Raw genomic sequence first — 10,340 nt, forward strand, 5'->3', positions numbered from 1 at the left:
CCCCCTCGCCCGAGCGCGCGCGCGGCGCTCCCCGGGCGGGCGGGCGGGCGGGGGGCGAGCGCGCGGCCCCCCCCCCCCCCCCACCGCCCCCCTCCCACCCGGCGGCGTCGCCATGGAGACGGCGGACGGTGGCCGCCGAGGGACACAAAGGGCGGCGCGGCGGCGGCGGGCGGCTCGGCGCGGGGCCATGGCGGCGGCGGGGCCGGCGGCGGGGCCGGGAGGTGCCGGTACCGGTACCGGTGGCGGTGGTGCCGGTGGCGGTGGGGCCCCGCGGTACCGGCTGCTGGCCGAGATCGGCCGCGGGGCGTACGGCGTGGTGTACGAGGCGGTGTCGGGCCGCGGCGGCGCCCGGTTGGCCGTGAAGCGGATCCGCTGCGACGCCCCCGAGAACGTGGAGCTGGCGCTGGCCGAGTTCTGGGCGCTCACCAGCCTGCGGCGGCAGCACCCCAACGTGGTGCGCTTCGAGGAGTGCGTGCTGCAGCGGCACGGCCTGGGGCAGCGCATGAGCCACGGCAACAAGCGCAGCCAGCTCTACCTGCGCCTCGTCGAGACCTCCCTCAAAGGTACACCCGGCTCCGGACCCCACGACCCCCCCCCGGTACCGGCACGGCCTCCCCGGTACAGGCACGGCACCCCCTGGGCCTCCCCGGTACCGGCACGGCCCCCCCAGGGCCCCCCCGGTAGCAGCACGCCAGCCCCGGGGCACCCCTGGTACCGACACTGCACCCTCGGACCACCCCGGTACCGGCACCACACTCCCGGTACCGTCATGGCCCCCCCGGGGCACCCCCGAGTCCCCCCAGCCCCCCCCCGGCCTCCTCCCTTCCTGCCCCCCCTACCTCTGAGCTCCCTGGACCCCCCCCAGACCCCCAGTCCCTTCCGTGGAGCCCCCAGACCTTGCTCTGATCCCCCCCACCCCGTGCCCTCTCCCCTCAGGGAGCAGCCCTGTCTCCCCCCCCTTTATTCACCTCGCTGCCCTTCCCATATAACCCCAGCTCACCCCAGCGCACCCCTGCTTGTCTCAGTCCCCCCCCCAAAAGCTGTGCCCCTCCCTGCTGACACCCTCCCCGATCACCCCCATGGGATCCCGCACGCACCCAGCCCTCTGTCACCTCTCCTGGCCCCTCTGCTGCCCCCCCTGTCCCCTCCCCTCTGCCCTCTTCCTCCTTGTGCAGCACCCAGGGACCCCTCTCCCTCCCCGTGCAGCCCCCCCAGCCCTGTGCCCCCCTCCTAGGGGACCCCTTGTTGTTACCCCCAGGCTCGGGTGCACCCTGGGGACGTCCCCGTGTGCTGCCCTCAGCCCTTCCCTGTGCCCCTGTCCTGCGCGTGCCTTCTCCATCGCACCCCCACCTCCAGCTGCTGTGCCCTCTGCGCCCCCCCCGCAGCCCTGACACCCCCCACAGCCTGTACGCACCCTTGGGGACCTTCCCTACGCATGGTCCCATCCCCGAGCACCCCAAGGCTGCAGCCCCTCTGGGTGCTCCGTTTGGGCTCTTACAGTTTTGAGGCTGTTTTTTGTGCTCCCCTGTCCCCAGTTCCCCCCCCCCCCACCAGCAAGTACAGGGACAGAGGTGTGCCCATGACCTGGGCTGGCACCCCCACCTTCCCCCGGGGTCCCTCCCAGCACCACGGAGCTCTCGGGGTCCCCTCCTGCCGCAGCCGACGGCTGCTGTGCTGGTGACATCCCCCAGACGCTCCCTCCCTCTGCTCCCTTGGCTGCCTGTCAGGCCCGGCTTGGCCAACGTGAGCTGGAGATGTGGAAAAACACCAGAGCTCCGGCTCCTCCGAGCACCCCCCGGCCACAGCCAGCTCCCCCCGACACCTCCCCAAAGGTCCGCGAGGTGCCGGGACCCCCCCCGCCCCGCGCCCCTCGGGGAGCTGGGTCTCCCCGTGCCTGCCCCGCACCCACGCAGACTTTCTCCTCCAGACCCCCGTAGAAGGCTGCAGGGCCGTTCCCCGAGCAGATCGGCAGCTCCCGAACCCACGGGGACATGCCTGGACCTGTGTGGCCATCCCCACGCGGCCCCGATGCCGGCCTCCCTCCTCCCCCCCCCTGTGCTCAACCACTCGAGGCAGCGGCCTGCAGAAGGGCAGGGACCGATTTTTCCGATTTTCCACGTCGCCGAGCAGCCCCCTGCGTTTGGGGTGCCCAAGCTGCAGCGGGGAAAGCTCCACGCAGGGATCTCCCGGCGCGGAGAGCTCTGCCCACCCTGGCCCTGCTGCCTCCCCCAGCCCCGGGTTCGATGCCGTGCTGATAAATATTTTTATTTTTTTATTTTTTTTAACACCAGAGCTTAGGTGGGCCGCTGAGCTCCGTCCCTGAGGTGCCGGCGCGTGGCCGTGCTGCTCGGCACGACCGCAGCGCGGCTATTTACGGGCTGCACAGATGCCGTGCCAGGCGCGGGGAAAGGTTGGGGGGGGGGGGGTGGGGGATTAATCTGAATCGGGAGCATAACTGCTAGGACGCTGGGCTGTGCCAGGGCGTCGTCGTTTCAAATTTATTATTCTGCATCTCCTTTTGGGCAGGATGCGCAAGGAAGCCTCGAGGGGAGGCGTGTACGTGAGCGGTGTGCTCGGTGCCCCGACGCGTGCGCACCTCCGGGGCTTGTGCGTGGCTACGTGCCCCTCTTGTCGCTCCTGACCCAAGGTGGTGACGGGCAGAGCTGCCCCCCTCGGGGAGCAGGGGCAGGGGATTGCTTCCTAGCGCCCCTTTTTTTTGAGCCACCAACCCAGCGCCGTGCTTGTGGATGCCCGGGCATCACCCGTGGGTCCAAGCACCCAGCTTCGCACCGCTGATACTTCTCCCCAGCGCAGCCTCTTTGCGCAGAGGGGACTCGGAGGCAGTGGGATGCTGCTTCCGCTGTCCTTAGGCTGCTCCCAGCGATGCCGGGCAAGTCAGCGAGCCGGTAACGAGCTCCCCGGGCGGGCTGCGGGGATGGAGGGGTTGGCACACGACTGGGGCCGGCAGCGCAGGGCCTGGTGAGGAGGTGCTCGGAGGACCGGGTCTGGCCTCTCCTGCATCCCTTTAGCTCTTGGCAGCCTGAGTGGCTTAAAAAAAAAAAAATCTCATCTTTCGGAAGCGCCTTGCCGGCTCTTTACGTTTAAGGCTGTTTGTTTTGAAGGCAGGAAGATGATTTAACAGCTAAAACACTTTCAGATTATAGGAAGAAAACGAGGAAATATTGCTCTTGGCTTTAGCCTCTCCCAGCAGCGCTCCACCCAAAGCGAAGCGCGCCGTGCTCACGGCTACCGCCGGGTCAGTGGCGTCCTCCCTGCGCCTGCAGAGGGTCGGGGGCCAGGTTTTAACTCGGAGCCTTCGTTCTAACACCAAGCCTCAGCTTGTTGGCGCCGGGGGGGCCCCCGCTGTTGGTGAGCTGGTGATGGAGCCTCGTCCCCCGGGAGGCCAAGCTCCGTGCCCCGCTGCTGGGGTTCGGCAGCCCCCGGGCGTGAGCTGGGCTGAGCAGCTTCTGCCTCAGCTCCCTGCTGGCATGTCCTCGCTCCGGAGGAGCTGCAGATTTCTGTCCTGCACATCCGAGCCGTCCTTTGCTGCTCCTCACCATGCAGGCCCCCTCACCTGCCGCCTGCAGGTGCCCCAGCGCCGTGCCCCCACCCCCCCGATGCTCCCCCAGCCCTACCCCTGGGCCCTGCCGAGGGCAGGGAGGTGCAGCCAACCCCTCGTGTTGTGCCGTGTTTCATCTCCATGGCAGTAGCCATGGCTACAGACTGTTTGTGCAAATAACCCCGATTCCCACCCGCTCCCACCACTGACCGCTGCGCGCCCGGGTGCCGGAGAGCCCGGGGCTGGTGGCCCTGGTAGTCCTTGGCTTTACCTGCTGCCGGAAGGTGGCTTTCCCAAATCGTCTCTAGGGCTTTGCTTAAAAAAAAAAAAAAGGAAAAAAACCCACAACACCACTTTGTCAGGCGGGTGGGGTTAGCTAACTGGCTTCTGGACACGTTTGTCCGGGCTGTGCTCGCTGTGGCAGAGGCGAGCGGTGTCCTCCTGCTTCTCCCCGTGGTCCTCGAGGGAAAACCAATTCCTGGAGCAAAGCGAGGCCGTGGCTGCGTCTGAAATGGCAGCGCCAGCAGCTGGCTGGCTCAGAGAAGAGAGGTCTGGTGAAGGAAGAAGCTGGTGGGGCCGCGCTAAATAGTGGTGGCACCGATCAGCAGGGCAGCGGGCGTACCCGTAAGCATGGCTGAGATGGCACTTAAGCACTGTTGTCTGCTTGAGCCTCCGGTTTCCTCTCTGAAGCCTCGCTGACACTTAACCAGCGCCAGATAAGGTGGCCGAGCTCCCCGAGCACAAACCCAGTGCTCCCAGTCACCCTTCCAGCCCGAGAGCTGCCAGCAGGGCCGTGACACCGGCGTGCCTCAGTGTAGCACAGCTTGGCTGGCAGCGCTCGGGGGTGATTTACTGCCCCGTGGCAGTCTCATCAATAAAGCTTAAGGCTATAGGCAGCCTCTGCCTGCTGCTGCAGGGCTCGGTGGTGGAGCCGGCGTCCACCTGGAGCTGGTTTTCCCGTAGACTCGCCGCTGAACCCCCCCCCTCCCCTTGTGCTTTTCCTCCTGGGCTGCTTCGGCTTTCGGAGCCCGGAGGGAATCGCCCCATGGCAAGTTCCTGGCGCCCTGACTGCGTGAACCGTGCCTGTGCCTTGCTGAGCTGGCCTGGGTGCTTTGTAATGTTCCTGAAAAACCAACTCTTGTTTATTTATTTATTTATTTTCCCCTTTCGGTAAGGTGAGAGGATCCTGGGCTACGCGGAGGAGCCGTGCTACCTCTGGTTCGTGATGGAGTTCTGCGAGGGGGGAGACCTCAACCAGTACGTGCTGTCGCGACGGCCCGACCCGGCCACGAACAGGAGCTTCATGCTGCAGCTGACCAGCGCCATCGCCTTCCTGCACAAGAACCACATCGTCCATCGGGACCTGAAGCCGGACAACATCCTCATCACCGAGAAATCCGGCGCCCCGGTTCTCAAGGTGGCCGACTTCGGGCTCAGCAAGGTGTGCGCCGGTCTCACGGCTCGGGGCAAGAAGGGCGGCAACGAGAACAAAAACGTGAATGTGAACAAGTACTGGCTGTCCTCGGCTTGCGGCTCCGACTTCTACATGGCCCCCGAGGTCTGGGAGGGACACTACACGGCCAAGGCTGACATCTTTGCCCTCGGCATCATCATCTGGGCCATGATCGAGAGGATAACTTTCATCGATGCCGAGACCAAGAAGGAGCTGCTGGGGACCTACGTCAAGCAGGGGACTGAGATCGTGCCCGTTGGGGAAGCGCTGCTAGAAAACCCAAAGATGGAGCTGCACATCCCTCAGAAACGCAGGACTTCCATGTCTGAGGGGATCAAGCAGCTCCTGAAAGACATGTTGGCTGCTAACCCGCAGGATCGACCTGATGCCTTTGAGCTTGAAACCAGGATGGACCAGGTTACGTGTGCTGCTTAAATTCAGGGCAGGGCACCGCTGTGCTGTGCAGCTGGGTAAGTGATCGGCCGTTTTTATGTTATTCCGTCCGCTGTACCAGCCCGCTAACGCACTTTGTAGTGACACAATGGAGTCTTTTTATGTTCCCAAAGCTATTTCTGCAGTGACTCATCAGAGCGCTGTTTCTGAGGGCTCTTTTTCCACCTATTCTATTGCAGAAATAAAGCAGAGGTGGGAAGCAGAATTAGCAGCTGCATGTCCCGGTGCAGCCCGAAGCCCCGGGGGCTGCCAGGAGCCCTGCTCCATGGGGCCTGGCCAGGTTTGTGGTGGGGAGACGCGTGAGCACCCCCTGACACCAGCTTTGGGTACGTGCTGTTGTTAGGGGTTCTCCAGGCCAAACGCTTCGATGAAATCAAAAAAAAATCACAGATCACAAGGGGCGAGGATGACGTTTTTCCAGCCCTGGTCTCTCACGAGCTGCTGTGGAGCTGCGTAGTGCTGCTCACTTGTGAAGAGCCCGCCTGTGTCAGGTGCTGGCACAGCACCTCCCCAGCCCTTACCCGGACACCAAGCAGATCCCACTGGATCAAAGTAAGCCCCAAATACGAGAGAGCAAAGAGCCAACACCGCCGCTGTAGCCAGCGAACCCCTGGCTGGCAGCCTTGAGATCGATGGCCGCGTGCCGTTCGCTGCGGGGTGCGACGGGGAAGGGAAGGACCCTTGGGCAGGTGCTGCTCAAAAACCTCCTTGCAGCTCACCTGAGCGCTCCCCAGCTCACGTAGGACATCGTGCCAGCCGTGCCCTGCCTGCTCACACCGCCCTGCAGAGGGACCAGAGAGGTTCTGTGCTGCCTCCAGCATCCCTCGGTGGCTCCCTGCCCTCCCTGCAGGGCTCCAGAAGCCAGCCTCATGGATGTACCCCTTGGGGACAGGGGCTCCTGGGACTTACCCAGCTCCTGGCACCCTGGGGGGCTCCCAAACTCTCTCTGTGTGCGCAGAGCAAGTGTTTGATGCGCCCCCCCCAAAGAGGCAGGAACGCAGCAGTGGAAAACCCCACTGGGTAGGTCTGGTGCTGTCACTGCTGGTTTGTCCAAACCGATCCACGAACCGTCTCCTCCGCATTCCTGGCACAAAATACTTTGGCTCCCTTAAGCTCTCCTGCGCAAATAATTGATGTGACCTGACAACTTCTGCCAGGGGCTGGGGCTCGGCGCTGGTCCTGGGGCGAGCATGGGCTGCGGGTCAGGGCTGGGGAGCGAGTCTGCGGAAACGTGAGCCTTTCAGGAGGGCGTAAAGAACCCCCCGGGGCCAGGGCAGGGCTCCCCACCTCGTGCCCCGGAGCGAGGGAGGAAGGCATTTCTCCTTGCTGCTGGGAGCCGATGCTGCGTGGCCAGGGCTGGGGCTCGCCGCTGCCATCTGCTCGCGCGCCGCGCGCGTTGCTGACACGATGCTGAGTTATGCAACCAGCCCGTGCCCTCCGGGGAGAACTCATCCTGCGCCTATCTGCAGAATAGGACACGCAGGGATAACAAACACGCAGGGGACAGTCCTACCCCGGGGCTGTTTGCATAAAACCCAGCTGCTTTCCCAGCCATCCAACCTTCCCCCCCCCCCCCCCCCGCCGCCGCCTCCCTCCATCCGCCGTGAGCCTGCACCGATTGTCTGCCGGTGACGCAGCTGCAGCGGAGATGCCGCGCTTATACAACGCAGCGTGGCCCAGATAGGGGCCCGGCCGTATGGCCCTGCACACCCATGGCCTCACGCGGCACAGCGGGGAGCGTCCCCCTGCTTCGTTCATGGGGCGGCAGAGCAGTCAGCGTGCTCTCCCGGAGGGCTTTTTTTAACGCGTCGTGTCCGGGTGTGCTCGAAGCAGGCTAGCTCTGGCCGCGCGGAGCTTTTATTTCATGCAAATCTCAAATCGGAAGCCCGCTTGAGAAGCTTAAAATCGGGATTTAGGGCAGGGCCTGAATTCTGCTCCCAGGTAATTTAAGCTGACCGGGAAACTCAAGTAACCTCCTCCCGCTAGGCTGTGACACTTGGGCGCGGGGCGTAGGGACGTGCAGTCAGTTCCCCTTCCCCGGGACCCTGCTCAGGCTCGGTTCACGTCATAACCTGGAAAACTGTAACCCTGATCCTGGCAATCAGATTTTCGCTTATCCTGTGCTATGCCGTTGACCTCTTTGTGCTTCATGTCCCAGCAGCTCTGTCTTTCGCTCTGGTACAGGTGCTGCCAGTCAGCAGGCTCTGTACTCTGGTACCCTTCCAAAACGCAGGCATTAAATTCAGTTCCCGGCCAGGAAAAGTGTTTCTGGCATGGTTTCAGCTGAATGCCAGGGTGGAGACGAGCCTGCTTATCACCTGCTTATCACCGTGCCATCCTCCCCAGCAATTCCCCGTGGCCCCGGAGCAGCGGGTCCTGCAGAGGTGGGCAGCATCCCCTGGGGAAAAGTGGTTCTTCCCTTACCCAAACTGCTTCCCCATCCCCTGCGGCAGGGGGTTACGTAAAAGCCAGACTTTGCTGTTCCAAAAACATGCCTTTGGGGCAAAGGGTGCCGATCTAGTGCAATTAGCGGTTGGATTGTGTTGGGTACCTGCTGATCGTCTCTTGATTGCTGTGTGATAGCCCAGCCCCAGCGCAGTTTAAGCAGTATTTCACCCTCCTTGCTGATACGGGAAGGCTTCCCCTAAGTCAGAAAGTTGTAAAGCAGCCGGATCTCGGCTTGTCCTGCTCTGCCTGGTGGCTCTGTTGCCTTCCTCGGGCCCCACAGCCCCCTGGCCGTGGCCCTGGCTGCCCTCCCTTCCCGTAAGATGTCCAGCCGCGGTGGCATTGCTCGGTGTGGGAGGCAGCATCTCGTGGTAAATCAGACTGCGTGGTGTTTGCGCCGTGGGTGAAATAGGTCTGATTTTGGGGTGGGAGGCAGGGATCTGTGCGTGCGGAGTGGTTCGGAGGTGCTGTGCTCAGCAGGAATGTGGCTGGCAGCCAAAAATGCCCCGCTCCGCTGCCACCTCTTTTATCGCTCCAGCGTCAGCCGAAGCAACTGTTGGCACTCGTGGTTTTTCTCCCGTTCACGTTTCAAAGTGCAGCTGGGCTGGTACCGAACAGGCTGACGTGTGCGGTGCCTCCTCTCCCCGCTGAGCACGTCTGCAGGGCTCCATGTCTGCAGGGCAAGGATCTGGGGCAGACCACAAACGTCTCCGGCCGTGAGCTGTCGGTGGGGAGGTCTCGTCTGCAGGTGCTGGGCTCTCTTCTCCCTTGGCTGAGGCCCTCCGCTCCCACGAGGACCGCGTTGCCGCCTCCTGCCCGCCGTGATCTGCGGGTCAGTGTCATCCTCGTCAGGTGCTGGGTGAGGACTCCGGGCTGTTGGTCACATCCTGCTGATGCCGGGTGAACGTTCGAGCTGATTAAAACCGCAAGTGGCGTCAGTGGAGGGATTAAAAGCTCTCCAGCAAGCCCCAGAAACAACGTGCGTCAATGTGGTGAGCTCTCCTGCCGCCGAGCTGCGAGCTCGGGGCTGCTCAGACAAGGAGCTTCCTGAAGCTGCTCCGGGGAACACGAACAGCAGCGCTGCCCTGCTTGCTGATGAAGCTGTACCCCGGGAGGAACCTTCCAGAAAACTCCTCGCACGATCGCCCCTGCCCTGACGTCCCAGTGCCGCTCACAAGCCTGCCTTGTTAGGCAGAAAAGGCTTTTTTCTCACCGCAGCCCACAGAGGTGGCGTTTTCAGGCAGCCTCCCCCGAAAAGCAGCGTGCACGTGGCCCTGGTCCCTGCTCCGAGCGGTGGAGGCAGCCTCGTCCTTTAAAACCTGCCCTGAGGTGTGGGTTTCTTTCAGATTTCCCAGGACTGAGGGATTTGAGCAGTTTGCTGGGCAGCAGCGGTTTTGTTTCGGCAGCCCCCTCCTGCTGCTCCATTTGTCCCAGTGCCGGCGGGGACCTGGCCATGCCCCCCGCGCTGGTGTCCCCCACGGGACGGGGACCTGAACTGCAGGAAAATCACCCCCGTGTGCGGCACGTGGTGCAAAGCACTGCGCTCCCCTTGGTCTGAGGTTTGTGGGGTTAAACTGGGGGAAGGCGGCTGCTGCCTTCTGTCCCCTGCTGCTTCCCCCAGACCCAGGCAGCGAGCATCCTGGCGGGCAGCGCTGCGTGCCCGTCCTGCTCGGCTCTCGGTCGCGCTGAAACGGATTTCGACGGCCTCTTGCAGAGCCACTTGAGAGCCCGAGCTGCTGCTGACGCACAGGGTGAGAGGCTCAGAGCAGCTCCGAAGTCACGGCGTGTTCCGCCTTTCTCGGCAGCACCCCACGTGGGCCCTCAAGGACGGGCGCTGTCACCCCGAGTGCCCGGCCTCGTGGCAGCAGGGCTGTCACCACGAGCCCCACGGGATGGGGCCGTGCTGGCCCCCAATCTCGGGGCAGCGGGATGCCTGCTCCATGCGGGGCTGTCTGAGTCACTTCTAAGAAAAAAAAACGAGGAAAAAATGACCACAAACTGAGGCTTGACCCCAGCAGCAGGGCTGGACCGGTAACAAAAGCTCTGCAAGGTAAAGAGACACGGAGCTCTCAGCAGCGATGCCCTCGGCCCTTCCACCCAGCTGGGTGACTCCAGCAGCAGCCCAGTTATCCCATCACCTTCCTCCAGTGCAGCTTTGCCGTTAAAGTCATTGGTTCCTGGTGATTCTGCTCCCTGTCCCTGCCTGGGTCAGGCTGCAGGGCGTCGTGCTCAGCCACAACACGGTGACTGGGACAGAACCGCTGACGTACCTGGTCACCAAAACTGACACACCTGGTCACTCTTTCTCCTTTCTTGTTTTTTTCTTGCAGGTTTGTTTACCAGGGACCCGTAATCTCCATTATTTACGTGCAACGAGGGATGTCAAAGATAAGGGAAGAAGACGACGCGGAAGATCCCTGGTCTGCAGGA

General features: G+C 63.2%; 1 protein-coding gene across 1 annotated transcript; it reads left to right on the forward strand.

The window, feature by feature from the left end:
• The first annotated feature begins 68 nt into the window (after window positions 1-68).
• STK35 (serine/threonine kinase 35) lies at window positions 69-5,482 on the forward strand. The gene is made up of 2 exons (XM_083801070.1): window positions 69-563; window positions 4,735-5,482. The coding sequence occupies exons 1-2, from the start codon at window positions 113-115 to the stop codon at window positions 5,445-5,447; spliced, it is 1,164 nt and encodes a 387-aa protein (XP_083657196.1). The 5' UTR covers window positions 69-112; the 3' UTR covers window positions 5,448-5,482.
• The last annotated feature ends 4,858 nt before the right edge of the window (window positions 5,483-10,340 follow it).

Source organism: Anser anser, assembly GCF_964211835.1.
Source record: "Anser anser genome assembly, chromosome: 16".
Lineage (NCBI taxonomy): Eukaryota > Metazoa > Chordata > Aves > Anseriformes > Anatidae > Anser > Anser anser.

Bases quoted from the DNA above. Each gene is read 5' to 3' on its own strand.
- STK35 (XM_083801070.1), top strand. From the start codon at position 113: ATGGAGACGGCGGACGGTGGCCGCCGAGGGACACAAAGGGCGGCGCGG. The intron at 564-4,734 runs GTACACCCGGCT...CCTTTCGGTAAG, and splicing joins CGTCGAGACCTCCCTCAAAG to GTGAGAGGATCCTGGGCTAC.